Source organism: Rhodofomes roseus, assembly GCF_022264815.1.
Source record: "Rhodofomes roseus strain CIRM-BRFM 1785 chromosome Unknown C8Q71scaffold_5, whole genome shotgun sequence".
NCBI lineage: Eukaryota > Fungi > Basidiomycota > Agaricomycetes > Polyporales > Fomitopsidaceae > Rhodofomes > Rhodofomes roseus.
Window position 1 is genome coordinate 107,130 of NW_025952961.1, and position 18,528 is coordinate 125,657.

At 53.8% G+C, this 18,528-nt stretch overlaps 9 protein-coding genes and 1 non-coding gene across 10 annotated transcripts; 5 read left to right on the top strand and 5 right to left on the bottom strand.

Moving 5' to 3' along the window:
• Positions 1 to 99: 99 nt before the first annotated feature.
• On the top strand, positions 100 to 183 carry C8Q71DRAFT_t39. Its single transcript has one exon. It is a non-coding gene; the product is annotated as a tRNA-Pro (tRNA).
• C8Q71DRAFT_830220 (squalene synthase) lies at positions 114 to 2,451 on the bottom strand. Its single transcript, XM_047926349.1, has 5 exons — positions 2,055 to 2,451; positions 1,623 to 1,837; positions 969 to 1,575; positions 796 to 921; positions 114 to 744 (listed from the first exon to the last, which is right to left on the bottom strand). The coding sequence occupies exons 1-5, from the start codon at positions 2,283 to 2,285 to the stop codon at positions 415 to 417; spliced, it is 1,509 nt and encodes a 502-aa protein (XP_047781359.1). The 5' UTR covers positions 2,286 to 2,451; the 3' UTR covers positions 114 to 414.
• On the top strand, positions 2,370 to 3,072 carry C8Q71DRAFT_460127 (uncharacterized protein). Its single transcript, XM_047918675.1, has 2 exons — positions 2,370 to 2,542; positions 2,611 to 3,072. The coding sequence occupies exon 2, from the start codon at positions 2,638 to 2,640 to the stop codon at positions 2,860 to 2,862; it is 225 nt and encodes a 74-aa protein (XP_047781360.1). The 5' UTR covers positions 2,370 to 2,542; positions 2,611 to 2,637; the 3' UTR covers positions 2,863 to 3,072.
• Positions 3,073 to 3,178: 106 nt separating this feature from the next.
• C8Q71DRAFT_892157 (RCC1/BLIP-II) lies at positions 3,179 to 5,835 on the bottom strand (the record flags this gene model as incomplete). Its single annotated transcript, XM_047928688.1, has 16 exons — positions 3,179 to 3,276; positions 3,339 to 3,594; positions 3,655 to 3,808; positions 3,862 to 3,946; positions 4,000 to 4,109; positions 4,171 to 4,219; positions 4,270 to 4,288; positions 4,344 to 4,445; positions 4,495 to 4,582; positions 4,639 to 4,720; positions 4,771 to 4,875; positions 4,938 to 5,073; positions 5,136 to 5,460; positions 5,523 to 5,582; positions 5,689 to 5,713; positions 5,769 to 5,835. 16 exons carry the CDS (start codon positions 5,833 to 5,835, stop codon positions 3,257 to 3,259), a joined length of 1,683 nt encoding a protein of 560 aa, XP_047781361.1. The 3' UTR covers positions 3,179 to 3,256.
• Positions 5,836 to 6,757: 922 nt separating this feature from the next.
• On the top strand, positions 6,758 to 8,953 carry C8Q71DRAFT_460165 (uncharacterized protein). Its single transcript, XM_047918676.1, has 4 exons — positions 6,758 to 7,795; positions 7,866 to 7,969; positions 8,026 to 8,177; positions 8,250 to 8,953. Exons 1-4 carry the CDS (start codon positions 6,979 to 6,981, stop codon positions 8,779 to 8,781), a joined length of 1,605 nt encoding a protein of 534 aa, XP_047781362.1. The 5' UTR covers positions 6,758 to 6,978; the 3' UTR covers positions 8,782 to 8,953.
• A 175-nt stretch (positions 8,954 to 9,128) lies between these two features.
• C8Q71DRAFT_703018 (uncharacterized protein) lies at positions 9,129 to 10,884 on the top strand (the record flags this gene model as incomplete). Its single annotated transcript, XM_047920287.1, has 5 exons — positions 9,129 to 9,605; positions 9,715 to 9,997; positions 10,058 to 10,251; positions 10,310 to 10,696; positions 10,756 to 10,884. The coding sequence occupies 5 exons, from the start codon at positions 9,129 to 9,131 to the stop codon at positions 10,882 to 10,884; spliced, it is 1,470 nt and encodes a 489-aa protein (XP_047781363.1).
• Positions 10,885 to 11,052: 168 nt separating this feature from the next.
• Positions 11,053 to 12,984, bottom strand: C8Q71DRAFT_460179 (uncharacterized protein). The gene is made up of 2 exons (XM_047918677.1): positions 12,880 to 12,984; positions 11,053 to 12,818 (listed from the first exon to the last, which is right to left on the bottom strand). Exon 2 carries the CDS (start codon positions 12,762 to 12,764, stop codon positions 11,193 to 11,195), a length of 1,572 nt encoding a protein of 523 aa, XP_047781364.1. The 5' UTR covers positions 12,765 to 12,818; positions 12,880 to 12,984; the 3' UTR covers positions 11,053 to 11,192.
• Positions 12,985 to 13,095: 111 nt separating this feature from the next.
• C8Q71DRAFT_460234 (uncharacterized protein) lies at positions 13,096 to 14,142 on the top strand. Its single transcript, XM_047918678.1, has 4 exons — positions 13,096 to 13,407; positions 13,465 to 13,622; positions 13,691 to 13,889; positions 13,948 to 14,142. The coding sequence occupies exons 1-4, from the start codon at positions 13,170 to 13,172 to the stop codon at positions 14,013 to 14,015; spliced, it is 663 nt and encodes a 220-aa protein (XP_047781365.1). The 5' UTR covers positions 13,096 to 13,169; the 3' UTR covers positions 14,016 to 14,142.
• Positions 14,143 to 14,268: 126 nt separating this feature from the next.
• Positions 14,269 to 15,680, bottom strand: C8Q71DRAFT_830226 (S-adenosyl-L-methionine-dependent methyltransferase; the record flags this gene model as incomplete). Its single annotated transcript, XM_047926350.1, has 5 exons — positions 15,539 to 15,680; positions 15,246 to 15,469; positions 15,005 to 15,196; positions 14,422 to 14,900; positions 14,269 to 14,370 (listed from the first exon to the last, which is right to left on the bottom strand). Exons 1-5 carry the CDS (start codon positions 15,589 to 15,591, stop codon positions 14,269 to 14,271), a joined length of 1,050 nt encoding a protein of 349 aa, XP_047781366.1. The 5' UTR covers positions 15,592 to 15,680.
• Positions 15,681 to 16,025: 345 nt separating this feature from the next.
• Positions 16,026 to 18,476, bottom strand: C8Q71DRAFT_846343 (uncharacterized protein). The gene is made up of 20 exons (XM_047926636.1): positions 18,313 to 18,476; positions 18,182 to 18,242; positions 18,047 to 18,098; positions 17,892 to 17,970; positions 17,818 to 17,831; positions 17,729 to 17,765; positions 17,597 to 17,661; positions 17,535 to 17,544; positions 17,463 to 17,480; positions 17,395 to 17,416; positions 17,131 to 17,248; positions 17,067 to 17,078; positions 16,882 to 16,924; positions 16,726 to 16,826; positions 16,610 to 16,669; positions 16,529 to 16,556; positions 16,409 to 16,475; positions 16,326 to 16,350; positions 16,182 to 16,264; positions 16,026 to 16,113 (listed from the first exon to the last, which is right to left on the bottom strand). The coding sequence occupies exons 3-20, from the start codon at positions 18,085 to 18,087 to the stop codon at positions 16,085 to 16,087; spliced, it is 852 nt and encodes a 283-aa protein (XP_047781367.1). The 5' UTR covers positions 18,088 to 18,098; positions 18,182 to 18,242; positions 18,313 to 18,476; the 3' UTR covers positions 16,026 to 16,084.
• Between the last annotated feature and the right edge of the window lie 52 nt (positions 18,477 to 18,528).

Genomic DNA, 18,528 nt, shown 5'->3' on the forward strand with positions numbered 1-18,528 from the left:
GGCGCGCTCGAGCGATCCGGATCTCAGAGACACGTGATTCATCTTGCCTACGTCAATTCCTGGGCTGATCATAACCAAAAAAGGAGGAACCTCCCCAACGGCCTGGTGGTCTAGTAGTATGATTCCTTCTTAGGGCTTAACGTCACATGGAGGAGGTCCCGGGTTCAATTCCCGGCCAGGCCCAATTGTTTTGAAGACTTTTTTTGGTACCAGTGCTTGACCAGTGCGGACGAACGATGCATTTTGTTCATATGATAACTTACTACCGGATAATGCAACCTCGGTTGTCGTTACTAACTGTGCGTGCACATGGTCCGTAGACATCAAATGCACCGCTACCAGCAGGTCTCCGAGCATGCAAGTGTCCTCCGGTATGTGATACAAGTGTAGCTACGGAGTGCTGAGTCGTCGCACTCACAAAAATCTGTCGTAGTACCGCAAGAACAGCCATACCGCCCCGACCCCGACGCCGAATACCAAAAGGAACGCGCCAAAGACGTACATGAGGATCTCCTTGAACTCTTCCTTGCCGTCGCCCAGAGGCTTTGCAGCCCCGTTTGCCTTCCCGTTCGCACTTGCGGCGGCAAGGCGTTTTTGCCATGCCCGCTCTTGGTCCCGCTTCTCCGTGGCCTCGGCGACTTGGCTGCGAGCGTCGTACGAATCGAACACTTGTTGCCTAGTGCCGCTCGCCGACGCGGAGACGCTGACGAAGGACGGGTAGTGTTGTTCACACCACTGCTCGATCTAACGCGGAGGTCAATCATAAGCGCGTGGACACACAAGCACAATACTCACCTTCCCGCAGGCGACGGAAATCTGGAGGAAGCTCGGGTCTTCCGGAACAGCCTTGCTGTGGATCTTGCGCGCGTAATCCCGGAAGATATACGCGACATCCCGGGGGTTCGTTGAGCGCATAATGAGCTGTCACATTGTTAGACACTCCGTGTTACTGGGAACGAGTGACGCACCGAAGCCGCTTCTGCTTTCCGGATCTTGATATTCCGCTGGAACATCTCGTAGTTCATGAAGCACAAGCACAGCGTCGCTATGGCCATGGTCTGGGGGATCGCGCAGAAGTTGAAGACACTCTGCGTCTTGAGCAGCCTCAGATAATCCAATGAGTCGACGGCGTGACCAAGGACATCAACGACCATCCCGCTCTGAACCCACAGCGCCTGCTGCTCGTTGCCCGGCTGGTACATCTGCGCCATTTCCGTGAAGGCCGGCCTTCCGACCGCCTTCCCGTAGATCTCCCGACCCCAAATCTCGCGCGGCCAGAAGTACCGCTTGTCTTCAACATCCTCGCGATAGTCACGAATGATGTTCGTCTTCTGGAGCATGAGACCCATGGAGTTGGCGAGCTCAAGTTGTTCACCGAGCCAGGGCGCCTCCTTGCCTGACACGGAGAACAGGCGCGTCACGCCCTCCCCGACGAGCCCTGCGACGTAATGGCAGTAGAGGTCGTAGTCGGATATCTTCTCAACATACACCTCGCCTGTTGTCGATGCGCGATGCGCGTAGTCCGCCATACCGGTCTCCATCTTCAGCGTGATGTCGAGAATGACGTCGCGGTATCTGAGGGGCTGTCAGAACGCGTCGGGCACACGAGATAGGACGCGTACTTCGCGTCGAGAGTGAGCAGCTCGTCGATGACGACGTTGTACTCGACGAGCAGTTGGCGATCATTCTCATCTGGCCCATTCTCGTTGAACGTCCAGCCAGGTGTCACAGTGAGCTCGTGGAACCGACGAAGAAGAGGCTGTTTCTTCTCGTCTGGGAGGGTCATGTCATCTTCGATGGTATCGAGGCCACGCAGCACAAGATAGAAAAGACAGATCTGAAACAACGGTCGTTAGTATGAGAAGCAGTATGCAGACACGGAACAGAGAAATGACTGCAACCCAGGCAGATTGTCTAGTACAGCGTTGTGATCGTACGTTCAATGAGGACCACGCTCATTGTTTGTCTCCGTACTGCACCAGTTGTCTTGGACGAACAACAGAGCACCGGGCAGGGGGACACCCGCGCGAACACTTGCAAAGAGAAGCACTCACGAGCCTGGCCAGGTCGCCCTCTACCTCCTTGATGACCCCCGAGAAACTTCTGCTCGTCAAGTCCAGGAACTCCCAGCACCTCCGCATCGACTTGCGGTCCCATCCCGAGTGCTTCCACTCGCTGGGAGCGGAAATGTCCCTGTTCGCTTCGTGCCATATTTTGTACTGCAGCAGCGTCCGGAACTCCACCGGGTGCGTGAGGAGCAAAACCAGCATTGACATCACACCCATTTTTGCGACGATTGAAGCAGACTTAGGAGGGCAGGTTGAGTAGGGAACGAAGGGGAGGGGAGGGAGACCGGCCGTGCGGGGTGGTGGTGGGGGTGGTACGATATGTTTATGCGAAAGCCAGCGGCTCGTCAGGCGGGCGTGTGGGACAGGGGCGATTGACCGGCCGGGTTCAGTCCGTGGCGAGCGATGTTAGCTTGTTCCTGGCTTTCTCCGCACAATCGACAGCATCGTCCTTGACGGTCCCAAGTCCAGGATAGGTGCGTCCCAGACGCCTCAGTATCGCATCACTCTGTCTGACCAATGGCTACCTCTCTTTACTGAATAGCTTCACTGCGCTGATCTTTCGTTCCGGATGGACGCCGCTATCACACCACCGCTGCGCCTGCAGGTCGTTCGCGCCGACGGTATTTCCTCGTCGTCCACTCGGGCTCGGCTGCAGGACTTTTTGGTCCATTACGATGACCGGCGAAGGCTCGCGTCGCACGGGGGCGACTCGACCATCGCAGCGCAGCTGCAAAAACTGACCGAGGCACTGCGAGAGGAGCGCGACATTCGTAAGAAGTTTACAGAGAAATAGGTGCATTCGTACGTTTCAGAAATGCCAATTACCGTTGTGTCGCGCGCTGACAGAGACAACGCCCAGTTCTTGCTTGACAGTCCGCGGAGTGCCCCGCATGCGGCGCCGACATCAGGCTAGCTAGGGCCGTACTGTACCCTCGCAGATCCGCTCAGGTTGGATTATCGTACGACTTCGGCTTGGACCGGGTCGCATAACGGACAGACAACGGCCCCGTGGAACACCACCGTCATTCAAGATACCGAAGGCACATAGTACAGCGACCCCATCATACAGTGGTACGATGCAATTCAATTGCTGCCAGAAGATTCGGAACAGAGTACTATGTGACCAATGCATAGAGTATGTCCATAATAGACCAATAGACCAATATACGTTCGATTGAGGAATTGTGTTACTTCCTCCTCTTGCTCGCTACACAGCGGAAGGTATCAATTGAGGAGACCGTGTTAACGGCGAAACAAAGGTGCACGTACCTGCAGTCTTAGACTTGGCTGCTGGGGCCTTCCGTTTCTGTCCTGCCTTCGAGGCGGGTCCCGACTCTTCCTCTTCCTCCTCAACTTCAGCCTTTTTCGATGCCTTTCTCTTCGCCGCGATGGCCGATGCGGCCTTTACCCCTTCAGGCCCCACGGGTCCCCCCGGGGTTTCTTCGCATTCAGGGCAGAACCACTCTCCTTCAGGCACAGCGTCCAGAGGGGGATCGAGGCATTTCGTATGGTACGGATGATCGCACTGACAGACACATGGTGAGGATCGTGAGGTAATGCACGCGACGACCTGCATGATGCTCACCTTGTCACATGCAAGCAAAGGCGTGTCGTTGTCCTCTGTATTGCAAACAATGCACTCTTCAGGCGAGTCGAGGTCAACGGGGTGCCTTGGAAGGTCTGACAGCTTCTCATTCGGTTTCGCAAGGAAGAACGTCGTGTTCTGGCCCGCCGCGATTCTACAGCGAACATGCAGCTTAATACAACGACAGAGAGATGGAACAGGACGCACTGGAAAACATCAATGCCAATCAATGGTTGGTGCCGAATTGGTTTCGTCGCGCTCTTGATCTCGTCGGGACCCAAGCCAAGCTCGCCTAGGTAGGATGGTGGCGTCAGTAGAATGAAGAGAACATGATGCATAACGTACCATTGGAAGCGGCCTGGCCGAACGCAATCGTCATGACACTGTCATCCTCATCGGGAGCCAGCGCCCAATGTGTCACTCCTCCACACGCAACATGTGTAACCTTGCAGCCCCTGGAGGCAAATTGAGGTTGAACATCCATCCAACGGGTCTGGAGTACGAAACGCCACGTACATGATATCTGGCATGTACCGGAAGGTAGAATAAGGCTGGCCAGAAGAGCCTAACGGACATGGTGGGACAATACACCAGGGGGGATGCTGGGGGACTCACCATCTCCAGTCGTCTTCCACTAAGCAACGGGTAAGTCTACCGTTCTGAATTTTCGTGAACGAGGAGGAACAAACCTTGCCAGCCATCCAGTACATCCCTTGTTTGTCAACGACAACCGAGTTGGACGGCCCGGCCGTCACATCGGCTCCCGTGGTGAGCTCATTCGGACTAGCAAACTAGCAACATGCTCAGCGGATAGTCTGCTCAGACCTATAAAAAACATACCTGAGGCACGGGTTTCGGTATAAGGACATTTTTTTGGTCTCCCAGACCGAGCCGGCAGTAACCATTGTATCCCCAAACATAGACGACCCTACACATGCGTTTTAATAAGACGGAAATGGAGCCCACATTTGTAAAAAGACATACCCATCAGAGCCCAAGGCTATACTGTGTTGCTGCCCACATGCGACTTTCGTTATCTTCTTGCCTTCGAGACCCTTTACTAGGACTACATGGTCCATTAGTCACGGTGCGAACGACAGGCGACCAAGAGCTCACTCGGTTCCGACTCGACGTCGAAGGCTGTCTTGCCTGCAGAGACGATGTGCTCTCCAGTCCTCCCGTTTCCGAGTTGACCATGCTCGCCACTCCCGAAGGCAAAAACTACAACACGACATACGTTTCGACATATACTTAACATCCACGCAGCCTCTACTATGACTGACCTTTGCCGCTCGCTGTGGCGACTATGGAGAACGTTGTGCCAGCAGCCGCCTTTACAACATGCTCCTTTACACCGCCATGCTTCAGCCCTTGGACTAGCTTGAACGCAGGAATTTCCGGACACGGAGGATGGCCGCACTGTACGATTGGCGAGAACATCACCACCTGCCGCCTCCACCAGAGTACTAGTGCAAACTCACCTGCCCGAGCGGGTTCGCCCCCGCCGACCACAGCTGCCCACCGCTTCCCACAAGCAAGGTATGGTTCCTCCCACAAGCTGCGTGCACGAACCACGTTCCTTTGGGAGCCCCGAGTTCCTGCGCCGTCAGGCGCATCGGCACGCTCTCAGAGATAAACTCGACGCCCGCGACCCCGAGTACACCGCGGTCGTTCCGACCGAACAACCAGGCAGCGCCGTCGGCGTCAAGCGCGACGACCTGGCATCCTGCGCAAGAGGTGTGGACCGAAGTAACCTTGACGTTGCTCAGAGAGCGCAGTATATATGGTTCGAGGAGGTCAGGACCGCTGCATGGAGCACCGGACGCGTTCAGCACTGTGGCTTCGAATGAGTTCGAATTTCAACATACACATTTGCGGGCTCTTGTGCTTTCTTGCTTCCACCGCGATCCTTGCGACCCAAGCGTGGCCTACACAGACACGACCATGGTGAGCGTTGGGGTGAGAGTGCTGTGGCTGAACGCGACGCGACGCGTCGAGCTCGACCGCGCCGGCGTCGTGACCCCGTCAACTCACCAGTCAGTCCCACCACACAGCAAAACTGCCATTCACGGTCCTCAGCGCATAGCCTAATACCCGAAGCAAGGAATATGTACCTCTTCCCCATTGTAGCTCAGTGTTTGCAGTGCTGGCAGATTCGTCGGGAGGCGAGGAGGTACTCATGTTGGGAAGTCGAAACCAAGTGATCCGTGTAACGTCCGGCGAGGGCGGACCAGCAATATGTCAGTGGGACATCTGCCGTAAGCGGACATGTATTGAACGGGTTTCCGCACAAATTCTGTATTATAGTCTACTGCTACATACGAGCTGCGCGAGCAGGAAAGCCTACGCCTCTAGCTCTCTAGGCTACAGAGTCAGTCAGGCTACCGGCAAGTCGCAGGCAGCCCACAGCAAGTCCCACCCAGATCCTAGTTCTCACCCTTCTTCAGCCACCTGGCGCCAGTGAGGACGAATCCTCACCGGGCAGCTGTGCTTGAGAGAACGGTACGAGAATATGTTCTCCTGATCCTCGACGCCATTGCTTCGTTTCGAGATTGCTCGCGAGGTTCAGGCTTCACGGGATGGTCAGGCTGACAGTGCTCTGTAACAATTGATGGGCATGGGCTGCTGTCACGTAACGTTAGACAAACAGTGGGATGTGAAGCAACAAGGTTGACCTTAGACATATATCCCGGGTACGCGAAGGGGTCCGAGTCGTCCAACAGATAGCGACAAGGTCGTGGCCCGAGTATTTCTCTTGACATGCATCAGCACCTTCATCATGCAGGACGCGCCCAATGCACAGTCTGTAGTCCCGGACAACCTCTGACCGGAGCCGCACACTAGTACTCCTGCTTGCAGCGCCGGGGGGTCCCTCACGTCCTTGGTGGCATGATTTGCATTGGCCCCTTACCGTAGTTACGGCCCATCCCTGCGTACTTTGGATTCTGTCCGGTTCAGGCGTGAACGAATTACTGCATGTTACAGATCCAGTGAGACGAGCTTCGAGGTTGTGCAGTGATGGAGCGTGGCGATGAGGGTCAAGAACAAGGCGAATGGGCGCCTAAGCGATGTTGATGCAGGTCGGAGAAGAAACGCCTGCTACCCGCCAATGGCCCACCGTTTCTTAGACACCACTTACCTCCCACCTCCGTCGCCGTGTACTGTCCATTCCGCTCTATGCCCGTTCACACCTAAGACCACCTCGTCGACAGAACAGCCAAACTAGCAGGCCAACAACTGTGGTCGGGTGCGCCACGCCTTCTCAGTCAGTGGTCGCGTCGCGCACGTCAGAGTCCACCTCTCTGGCTCGGCCTTCCTCCACGTATGGCGAAGGGTATCTGCGCAATCATTCCGAGTGACGCGGCGAATCCCGCCGTCGACGAACCCATTCCGGCATACGCTCAAGCGTGGGACCCAACTATACGACGCCCCACCCATCTGCCAGAGGATTACGACGAGCGCATCGCCCCCGAGTACATCTTCTTCCTTCCTGCTGGCCCTGAAGAAACTGCGGATGGCTTAACCGAGGCTGGAGTGTACGTAGTCGCGAGGAAGTGCGACCACTGCGAACGGCTTAGGAAGGCTTGTACGCGTGCACGACCTACGTGCCAGATGTGCCACGCAGGGAGACACGACTGCGTAACATCGGACCCAGGCTACGTACACCTTTCAGGACCGAAAGGGACGCGACCGAGCCGCGCAAAGGGCGGCGTGACAGTGCCGCCTGCACGGCACAGCATCCCGAAGACGAAGACGTCGGCACGCGCGCAGACAGAGGACGCGCCTATCCCAAGGGCTACTACTCACCCGAGGTTGCGCACGCTGAGGCAGCGTTCTACCACTTCCTCTCGTGAATCACTACAACCACCAGACTCCCGCACTCCGTCTCCTACCCTTTCCGAGGAGCTTCCAAGGCGAGCTAAAACGGCGCCGCACGAGAACGAAGGTAGACACCACGACAACTTAGTGCCGTCAATGCGCGATACCAAACCTAACAAGAAGCGAAAGGCTAAACCCGCCGATGGCCCGTCGCGGTCGAAGAAGAGCAAGGTGGAGACGAGCGCATCCGGGGGCAGGAAAGCTTCGGGTGCGCGCAAGAAGAAGCGTCCTGCTGGCCACATCCTATCTACGAACGACAAGCGTAAGCAACTTTCTTTTATGTGGTAGGATCTTGTTTCTCATGCAACGGCTTCATGGACCCTGGCGAACAGCCGATGCAAATCCAACATGGGTCGTTGTGCCACCGACGTCGGGGCCGACAGACGCTTCCCCAACTCTCGTTGAGCCACACGCGCGACCCCGCATCTGGGCTACTGTAAGTGGATGCATGAATGAGATTGAAACACTCCTGAATACGCGATGCTTCCCCAGAGCAAGCAAGAACTGCTGGAGGTACATCCGGCCCTGAAGAACGAGGTCAACGGGGTCGTTTGGGGTAGCGTTGAAGCGCCTATCTTGTGCATCCAAGGCCCTACATGGCCTGGAGATCAATGGCACGGCCAAACGGCTATAGAATTTACTATGTATGTACTTCTTCACGTATGGGATTGTACGAGTCGATACTCTATCGCGGAGATTAACGAGGTATCCTATAGGATTAGGCGACGGCTCCAGCACCCTTCCGCTGCCCAGCAGTTTCCGGAAGCAGGTCCAATGAACGTTTCCAACACTCAGGACGACTACGCAGCACGTGGTTCCAGTGTTCCAATATCGTCAATATCGACGCCTGTCACAGACGTACCATCAGACCCTCCACAACTCTATGCATTCCATCCGTCGGCACAGCTTGACGGCCTCTCAGTACCGTCTGATAGGCCCTCCACGAGCCCCAGAGCGCACTCTGAACGGCCGGTCACCTCGTCTCCGGGGCTCGAGTTTGTTGATCATCAGACAGTTCCAGCCACATCCCCACATCCAGCGCCGTTGGCGTTACTATGTGAAGCCTCATCTTTGGCCGAGAACTTTGCCGCAATAGGAGAGCCGATACAAGAGACCACTAAATCAGCCGAGGTCGTGGTCCGTGGATCGCCTGCAAATCTTACTGTCAACGCCGCACGCAGCCGTTCTTCCAGTGTAAGCTCTGGTATGAGTTACGATGAAGCAAGAGACCTCTCCGGTACGCCGTAGCTGAGTGCTGTGCTCGGAAGCTCGCTGAATCCCCAGCTTGTGCAGGGTCATCATATGGAACCACCTTGACTTCTGTTCTCAGCTGGAAACCTGACTATCTCAGTCCGTCACTATCGGATACCCGGTTTAGGACGAGCAATGTACGAGAGGATCCCGAGGAAGGAGACGCTGTCGCCAATGCCGACCTCAAGCACAGCTTGTTCCAACTCCATGCTGCGAGATGGACTCAGCCACTTGCGCCATCGTCTTACCTGAATAGTCGCTTCTCTTATCCTAGCCATGGATGGGGTGGACAACCCACGTACCCTGCCTCAGATCCAGGGCCGATCGAGCCCGCAGATGCAATGATGTCCCATCTGCCGCCAGCCTCCGATTCACATTCCACCCCTCCAGAGCTCTCTGCATTACAGGAGCACTATAAGGTCGGCCTGCCGGTAGCAGTGGTTCTGTGCAGGGACTCTGCGCTGTGGACCTTTGATCTCCCGCCCAAATACGGATGCGTTTTGCTCGGATTCTTCAACATCACACGGATGGGATACACGCACATGGACTCTAATTCGCTGCGCTGTCGCATACGGCTGGAGTGGACTCCTGGCGGAGACAGTCCTGACCCGACTATGCAACCGCCGCTCACACCTTGGTGGGTTGCGCCTGACGGCTCTGCGACGGACAGAGTCGACTCAGAGATGGTCTTACACCCCTATTCCTTCCTCCCACTCCATATACTCGCGGTGTCTGCGTTCTCGGACAAGGACCGTGCCATAGGCGTCTCGGAGGCCACGTCTGCCGAGGGTTGGCATTGCCAGAGTTGCGGAAAGCTGAACGTCCAGCGCAACCTACGCCTTCAGCGATGCAGCGACTGCGCAGTCAGTGCTTCGACCCCTGCTTGATATACCCTATTGATGTATGTTGGTCGTTTGCGTGCAGAGAGAGAACGGACTCCCTCCTATACGAGTTGATTATGTGCGGAACCCGCATCTGATGGCGCCGAGCAGTCGGCCGTGGGACAAGACCTATGGTAATGTTGCGTCGGCTTGCAAGAGGCTGTCCGATGGATCGTGTACACAAATTTACACGATAGATAGCAGAGCTATTGTCAAACACATCTATACGTGCAATCGACCAGAAGTGCAGCGGGGGTCCTCTCGCCTCTTCACGGCCATCCAAAGAGATACGGAATTGGTGCAACGCAAGGCGAGCGGGTCGCTGGTCGCAGGTGCGTACATCATAGTTACGTGTCAAAGCGGCGTGCCGCCTCATGTTTGCTGTTCTGCAGGGTCTCATTACATCGCCGTCTTCGGCGATAGTACGACGTTTAACAGCCCGTGCACACCGTGGTCGGGCGTCCCGTCATCTGTCACTGAGGCAAGAGAGATGTTCCAGGAACGATGCCGTACTGCTGGCGACTGGCCGTCCTTTGTCATCGACAAGATGGTCATCACGGCGTGGATGGACGCAGGTTCGAAGAAGGTGTGTAGTTATTGGCCGCAGAGTTGTCGTGAATGGTCCAGTGAGCGTTCTGCGGTAGGGGTGTCTGATGCCTGCGAAGGGCGTACGGATGGCGATGTACTGCCTTGGGGCAGACATGGAAATATCTATCTACCCTAAGTCGCTCGCCAGCGAAGGGAAGACCATGAGCGTCCAGATGATCAAGACCGATTTGAACACGTCAATCACCCTTGATGACGAGGCAGACGGCGGAGACTCGCGGGTGGTGTACCAAAGCATGCAGATCAAGGACGAAGAAGACACGCTTCGGCCGGACTTGGACTCGATGGTGGTGGATGATCCGGAACCACAACGTGCGAGCGTCTCCGGCCGTCGCGCAACGCAAAAGAAAGGGGCTATCAAGGAGCCCTTGTTTGTCACTCTCGTGCATGGAGACATGTTGCTTTTCGAGAGCGACGACTTCGAGGTACGTCTCATGGCGTCCAGTATACTTACAGAGGTTGATGAGCATTGTTTGCGGCGCAGTATACCCTGAAACGGACCGGGATGAGTATTGGTACGCCTCCTCCCGAGACAGATGAAGATCCACCACTGATGATGGTTCATGCAGTATTGACTGCCACGGACGCTGGGCAAGGAGCTCCAGCAGTCTGAAGATTCTGTTCTCGTCAATATCCCACATTCATTAAGCTATCGCTATTTTACACGTTGCTGTCGCCGTCGTTATCCTGCTCTTATCTAGTATGCTACTGCTTTCATCATCCCAATGTTTCACCATATCTACGCACGGCGAAACGGCAATGCGTGCTCTTCGTAGGCGTGCTTCGTGAGCAACAGTATGACACTAGCTGCAAATCACAACAGCGTCGAAGAGATACTATTTATAAGCCACCTCCGAGTGAGCCGCGACGGTGTCATCACTGCCGGACGTGTTGCGCGATGACCGCAAGCCACTACTAGTACTACTCGTACAGTTGTGCCGACAAGGATCCAAAATCCATCGACGGACCATCATACTTGACGGTCACCGAGCCAACGCACCTCCTCAACCTTGTCTCGATCTCTCTGGGAAACCGTTTCCGGGCCTTCCGTGATATGATGTCGATGGCATGCAGGCGGAGGTCATGCAGAGCGCGTCTCTCAATGGCCTCAGCCATCCCGCGTAGGATCGTCATATGCTCTTCTAGCCGCGAGATTTTAAGGTGCGTTAGCTTCGGGCATACGAGTTGAGGCGCATCGCCGCCTTCGGCCCCGCCAGCACGGGACAGCGCGGCGAACAGCTCCGGCACCATCGAGTCGCGGATGTTGAGTTCCATCGCCGTAGCAGTGGGCGCGCGAGCGAGAATTTGCCGCCACTGGGCTTCCTGCAACCTGAACGAGTTGGCGAATATGGTCAGGTGTTTGAGGGCGGGGAAGGAGATGGCGGAGAAACCGGCGGTGTCGAGGATCTCTGGGAGCCCACCCGCCTCGTACCACTCCCACTCGATGCGCAGCTTGTTGTCGGCAGACCGAAGCACGATGTGTGTCGACCACTCTAGAGCACCGATGAGCTCGAGTATGATATTCTCTTGGACCGTGGCTATGGCGCCCAGAGACGGGCACTCGGTCGCGAGTTCGAGAGGGAGGTTATTATGACCGTAAAACTTCAGGTCCAGCGTCGTGGTCTTAGAGAAGACGAGGTGACGAAGGATGTTGGCCATGTCTACCGGGGCCATGGAGCTCAATGAGAGCTCTTTCAACTCAGGGAGGTGGACTGTCTCCGCCTGAGGATCACCTGCAACAGTCATACCTCCCATGATGGCTGCGTTCCCCATAGCGCCAAGCAACCCGAGTTTGAGGACGGTCAGCTTCGGACAGTCTTTGAGTGCGGAGAGCAGCTTTCCGAGCGTGGGTGTGAGTTGGTCCTTGAGGATCATCGTATCCATGTTGCGATAGGGGAGCCATGCAAGCAGCACGCCGGAGAGTTCGATGTGACGGAGGGCGGGCATATCGCGAGCGAATATGGACGGCCCGAGCAGCTGCACGGGAGCATGGAGGTAGAGGCGACGAAGGAGGGGCGCGGGTTTGCGGAAGAAGGAGAGCAGAGCAGATATGTCTTCGCGCCGCATCTCTGAGACGTGAAACTCGACAAAGCGGTAGCTCTGGTCAACGAGGACGACGCCTTTCTGCCCCCACGAGGGATTCGGCATCGCGACATTCGCGGAGCCGGTGTACTTCACATACAAAGGCATGCCCTGCGAACGCTTGATATAGGTTTCGAGCTGGTCAATGCCAGAGTATAGGGTGATTGAGAGGTATGACCATAGCTGGGGCGAAGCCAACGTAAAGCGACGCCAATACCGACAGATATGGGAGATGGCGAGGCAAGTCATGTTGTTCCAGGGATGAGTGGATAATGTTCCACGACCCTCCCATGCTTCTGCTACCACCAGCATGAACACCTGGTGCAGGATGTCGTCGGGAACAAGGGCAATGGGAGTAGACGTAACTGCTCCAGACCCATTGGGAACAGCCAACTTCTCGTCCGTAGTCATTTGAGCTAGTCTATCTTGCACCTATCAGGCCCATATGACTAGTATGGCCGCTCACTAATCTGTGTGAAGGCTGTCGGACGCTGTGTACGACGAATGCAAGCTCTCATAGACGTACATCGTTGCGTGAGTCAACCAATCATTCACATCCGTATGTTTCCGCACTGCCAGCTGCCAGTATCACGGCCGGCCAGTGTACAAGCGTCGCGGCAGCGAGAGTAGTAAGTACGAGCTTAAGTGCCTCCGAGACGCCAGGCTCGAAGCCACCGCGCTGGCCACGTGACACGCGTCGCTGGAGACGCGTCCGAAATGTTCGGTTTTAGCTGTAACTTGGTCTGTCACTCCCACCTCTGAGCTCACTCACCTCCGCCTCCATCCAGCAAGATTGTTCTTGAGACGCTACAAGCTATGTCGCATCCCGCCGCCAAATCTTCACTGTCTCCTCAACTCGCGGCCACAACGATCCTTGACTGGCTGAAGCCTCCCCGAGGCGAAGCCCTGGCCAGACTGCGTACCAACGGCCTAGGACTCCTGACCCTCACCGTTCTCACGAATCTTCTACCACTCCCGTCGCCATGGGTGGCGATTGCCACTGTACGCAAAAACTTGCCGGTGAGCACGTTCTACTACGGCCTGTGTGCTCTTGGTACGCGACCTCCATCCTTGTAATGTCCCCGCGCTAATGGAGACCTCTTCTGTGCAGAGGTTCTAGTACTCGCAATACTAGGACTGAACATCCTTCAAGCATCGTACGCATTGAAGTACCCACGCGCACAAGCGGCACCACCACCGCCACCGCCCTCTCCAAAGGCCAATCACGCATCTCCACGGAAATGGCACCTTTCGAATCTATCCCCAAATGTATGTTCACTAGCAAACCTCTCGCATCATGTGTATTCGTGCTGAACAACAGGAATTTGACTTTGCAGCCGAGCCCCCAGCGCCAGAAGTCGTTCAATTATGCACCATCTCCCGCCTCGACCCCTTCGCGGACGCTCAATTACACCATCCCACCATCCGCTGCGCTGGGTTATGATACGTCTTTCACGTCATCTATTGGCTCTGTCCCCGGCTCTCCCGCGTCGCCACTTGCAGGGTACCGAGGGAGACATAGCGTCGCATCGGGTCGTAAGTGCAATGTCGTGACATGATGGGACCTACCAATGTGCTCATTCGTCTCCCCTAGGTGCATTTGACGGTTCGCTTCTGGTCCGCTTAGCACACGAAAATTCCGATGAGGATGAGGATGAATGACCGGAGTCACCACCCCTCCCCACGGAGTGCCCGCTGCTCCGGGAACTGAACTATAGCTCACGCACACTTATGTGTATGACGACTACGACATGCCCTGGCTGGCATCTCGTGCCGAATGTCTGTGACACGATCTTGGAGATGTTGTAACGTCGTTCAGGTCTGCATTACTGTAAACACGCATGTCCCTAGAGTATGTACATCACACAGAGGCCCATTCGCACTCACTACGATGATTGCAAACATTCTTTCACCATCAGTTATAGAACCGGCCCTCCTGGCCTGATGCCAGGCCACCGAAGTAACACGTAAGAGCCTTCAGCTTTGTCCCCATCCACTCTTCTTCCACCTCGACCATCTCCATTCTCGCCTTTCCCTTGCCTTTACTCCGCTGCCTCTGCGTAGAGACGTAGTCACCGTCTTCAGTCTCTTGTTCCTCGGCGACCAACGCTGAGACCTCTTCGAGATTGACGTTCCGCGGCAGAAAGTACGCCACATTCCGCGTAATGCTACGCGCGACCTCGAAAAGCTCTCTGCCGTGCACGGGCTTGATAGCAGAAAGACTGAACTCCGGCGGTGCCTTTTCGCCGTCGATACCACCCAAAGCACTCTGGTCTCCTTCGATGGCGTCAGGTCGGTCTGTGAGATAGGATGGGCCGCCCCATGGAGGGCTGAGAAAGACGACATCAATCTTCCTTGCTGCTTGTGTTGTTGCTGAACCAGAGTCCGTTTGGCTGGCTTTTGAGGGCGATTCTTGCATCTGAACGAGCGTCCGCGCGAAGGAGAAGAAGTCGGCCAGGATGAACTCGATTCGGTCAGCCACTCCGTAGATCATAGCGTTGTGTCGCGCTAGAGCCAGGCGTACGGGAGAGATGTCTAGCGCAATCACTGGAGTGGAGAAAAAAAAGTGCAGTCAGCTTTATGTCAGAAGGACTACAGGCAGAGAATCGGTAAGGACCTCTAAGGCTGAGAGAAAAGACTACGGGACGTACCTCGCTCACACGTCTTCGCAAAAGCAATCGCATTCCCGCCGACACCGCAGAATGCGTCGAGGACGACTTCGCATCGACATCGTTCGGCGATCTGGTCCGCTATTCGTTCAGGCGTGACACTGTACCAGCCCTCCTCGTCGAGCAAGCACCCTGAGGAGTAGAGGGAGAAATAGCGTTCGCGTTGGGAGAAATCTGCGCGCGGGATCGTCAGCACGTTCAACATCCAGAGTCGACAACAAACACTTGCATTTCTGAAGATGCGCGGGTACCTGTGAAGGGTGCTGGTAGAAAGGGACCAGCCCCGTCGCGTCGTACTGCTCCTTTCCTGACCCGAGCAGACCGACCTTGCGTTTCTTGAACGGCCGGGAGGATTCTTCGGTGTTATTATCTACAGCCTGTGATGCACGTCGTGCAGTTCCAGTGCGAGGTTCATGTGAGGTATCACTAGAAGGTGGGTCGCGTGCGCTGTGAGTCTGCGACAGGCCTGGGGACAGAGACGCAGCTGTGGTCGCGTTCGACGAGTTTGTACCAAACGCGTCTGCGACGAAACGCGCGAGACCGGACAAGTTCGCATTCTTCTTGCCCATTGGAGGTATGTGTCGAACGGAAGGCGTGCGGTAGTGTCGGTCAACAGCAGGACGTTACTGTACAGTACATATACAAGTCCCAGTCTGAGTGGCGGCCGCGGGTCCCGGGAATCGGGATACGAAGATAATTAGCGCCCACGATCAATCATGGGCACGTGACACATTGCTTGGAGTTGCTTCAAGCAATCATAACCCCCATTACTACATACACATACTACACCACCTCGTACATACATAGAGTCGACCGGGGTGCCACCGCCCGCCTACGGGCGGGCCGGCGCCCGCCGCGTCTTAGCACCATTAGAGTTTGCTTGTTGCGGAATATAAGTGCAGAGTTCATCATCATCATCAAGCAATCATAAATAAGATTTGGTATGGGATAGAACATCACATACATATTCTGATATGATATAGTACAATACTACAGGCCATGCTACAAGTGTGTGTATGCCATTCAGAGCACCTGTTGTTCAGAGACAGCTTGCATGCAATCTCAACAAGATTCTGTACTGACTGAACAACCTGTGCAGAAAAGAGCCATGTCACCAATGTAAGCTATTGCAAGTCAAATAACCTTGCTGAATACAGACCTGGCTTCAAGCCAAGTTCCAAATGCTCAGGTTCATTGATTGTTCTTGCAGTCTTCTCAATGATGTGGGCTCTCATGTTGAGTCTGAATATATAGTGAAGTGTTGAGCATCTACTAAGACTCAGGCTAACTGAGGCATACATACAGCACCAGTAGTGAGTTCACATAAACTGGAAATTGAACTGGTCAGTCCAGTATAAATGACAAGATTGCATGCTGAACAATCACCTGTACCAAGTATTGCTCTGAATATCTCTGAGATATATGTCTTGTGAGGTACATCAATGCCAAGATCCTCAATATTATCTGTGTCAGATGTCACTTGTAAATGACATGCTAAAGACTTACTATGCTTGCGGTTATGACTTGAATGATGCTTTCAGGAGCATATTCAGTACTTGACACAAGATGTTGCGAGAGGTAGTATACCATAGTACAATGCCATGACTCATAAGATAAGTCACCATCCTAGTGATGACATTGTTGGTCCTGGTAATTAGTAAATCAGACTTCTCCCCCATTTGATCTGGCTGAGATCATGGTACCTCTGGTATTGGGTATACTGTTCTCTCAGTGCACAACAGAGTGCTGTTGTTGTGAAGATGTCAACCACAATGTTGACTGCAAGTTCTGTGGCAGAAGCACTCTATAATGAACATGAATAGTGTCAGCAAACAGAATTGTGTCTGGACATCACATACATGCTCATGATGGACAATATCCAAGATGGAAGTTTCAGTGAACCTTGAAGCAATTAGTGTTAGGTGTATGCATGACAAGTGTAAGTGCAAGAACAGACAGATCATATTCAGCCCCTGTTTGTAGGAAGTGTTCATGGTGCATGTATATGTCACTCTTCCAAATTGAAGCTTGATACATAACTCACAGTTGCTTGTTGCTGGTATGTGGTCAACCTTGATATTATGATGATCTCATAAAAGGACACTTACCAACAGTAACAGCTAGAGCCAGAATCTTCAACAGGTTTCAGTTGAGGTCCAGCCAGGGTGTAGATGTTACCCACACTGATAGCAATGAAGACATAGCTGTGCCTTTTCTTGGATACAACTGCAAGACAATGAGCTCATAATGAAGTCAATTCAGAGAGGCTATGCTCACAGAGCCATGCTTTCCAAAGGAAGTAGCTAATGAGGCTGAGTTGTGGAGAGAGTTTGAAATTGATGAAGGTTGGCAAATGACTTTTGTACAAGGACCTTGGCTAAATCCTGGGTTTGACTTCAGACATGATATAAAGGGCACATCATCATGTAGTGAATCATACCTCAGAGATCTGCTCAACCTATGATGGATGTGTCAGCAATTGCATGATTTGACTAGTTAGCTTAGGCCATACCCCTAATGATCTGTGATACACATGAAGCCAATTAGAATGATGGATTGAGAAAACAGACATACACATTGTCCATTTTGATGATGGCAATGATCTGTGCATGTCTATGTACAAAGTAGAACCACATTTGCTGTGTCACATCATAGGGAGCTGGATCAATGTCTGTCATCTGTCTCAATCTAAGAGAGTACACCCACCTGAGCTTCTGAAATGGATTTAGCTGTGTCTAAGACCCTGTATCATGACTATAGTAAATGATGTAAGAAGGGTAGGAAGGTAGCCATACCACAGTACAAACACCTGCCTCAGTTACAATTTATTCAACATTCAGCATTCAACAACTAGTGACATGAAGCTCACCAAGACCTTTGTGACCATTTTGTCTTTGGGGTAGTGATAGCAATAGTAGAGTGTCTGAGCACAGGTACATCCATACAAACTAGAGGAAGCAAGATGGACTTAGCATCATTCCATTGGTTTCAGATAGTGCTGGGTCTAGGATGAAATTGACTTACACAGTTACACTAGAGACAATAATGCCCCAATGAATATACATCCAAGGGAGTTCTTGAAGTTGAAGCCAAGGAATTGCATGGATTGAAGAGACTTGTAATCACAGATGAATGATATCCTTAGGCTGAAGTACTGACCTCTTTTATAGCACACATGAGACGGTATTGTGTTGATCCAACATCAGCCTATGTTCGCTGCCTGTGCATACATACCGCGATGTGTCAGTATTTGTGTGATTGATATGTGGCAACATCCCTTTCAATACAACCTCAGATCTATCAAGGGATAGCTGACAATCTTTGGTGTCTCACGACATTCAGTAGTGTGGCATCGGGTCAGTTCATGTCATAGGATCTCGGGTTCAGGGGTATCAGGCATGTAAGTCAGCCTGATGAGACCACAGGGTTGACGGGAACATGAGATGAGAGAATGAAAGTGCCCGGCAACTCGACCTTAAACTTAAAGGCAGAGATGGACGATCGGG

Bases quoted from the DNA above. Each gene is read 5' to 3' on its own strand.
- C8Q71DRAFT_460179 (XM_047918677.1), bottom strand. From the start codon at position 12,764: ATGACTACGGACGAGAAGTTGGCTGTTCCCAATGGGTCTGGAGCAGTT.
- C8Q71DRAFT_830220 (XM_047926349.1), bottom strand. From the start codon at position 2,285: ATGGGTGTGATGTCAATGCTGGTTTTGCTCCTCACGCACCCGGTGGAG. The intron at 1,838-2,054 runs GTGAGTGCTTCT...CCGTTGTTTCAG, and splicing joins AGGGCGACCTGGCCAGGCTC to ATCTGTCTTTTCTATCTTGT. The intron at 1,576-1,622 runs GTACGCGTCCTA...ACAGCCCCTCAG, and splicing joins CTGCTCACTCTCGACGCGAA to ATACCGCGACGTCATTCTCG.
- C8Q71DRAFT_460127 (XM_047918675.1), top strand. From the start codon at position 2,638: ATGGACGCCGCTATCACACCACCGCTGCGCCTGCAGGTCGTTCGCGCC.
- C8Q71DRAFT_460234 (XM_047918678.1), top strand. From the start codon at position 13,170: ATGTCGCATCCCGCCGCCAAATCTTCACTGTCTCCTCAACTCGCGGCC. The intron at 13,408-13,464 runs GTACGCGACCTC...TCTTCTGTGCAG, and splicing joins CTACGGCCTGTGTGCTCTTG to AGGTTCTAGTACTCGCAATA. The intron at 13,623-13,690 runs GTATGTTCACTA...TTGACTTTGCAG, and splicing joins TTTCGAATCTATCCCCAAAT to CCGAGCCCCCAGCGCCAGAA.
- C8Q71DRAFT_460165 (XM_047918676.1), top strand. From the start codon at position 6,979: ATGGCGAAGGGTATCTGCGCAATCATTCCGAGTGACGCGGCGAATCCC. The intron at 7,796-7,865 runs GTAAGCAACTTT...CCTGGCGAACAG, and splicing joins CCTATCTACGAACGACAAGC to CCGATGCAAATCCAACATGG. The intron at 7,970-8,025 runs GTAAGTGGATGC...ATGCTTCCCCAG, and splicing joins GACCCCGCATCTGGGCTACT to AGCAAGCAAGAACTGCTGGA.
- C8Q71DRAFT_846343 (XM_047926636.1), bottom strand. From the start codon at position 18,087: ATGTATATTCATTGGGGCATTATTGTCTCTAGTGTAACTGT. The intron at 17,662-17,728 runs GTGGGTGTACTC...GATGTGACACAG, and splicing joins AATCCATTTCAGAAGCTCAG to CAAATGTGGTTCTACTTTGT. The intron at 16,670-16,725 runs GTACCATGATCT...ACTAATTACCAG, and splicing joins CAGTATACCCAATACCAGAG to GACCAACAATGTCATCACTA.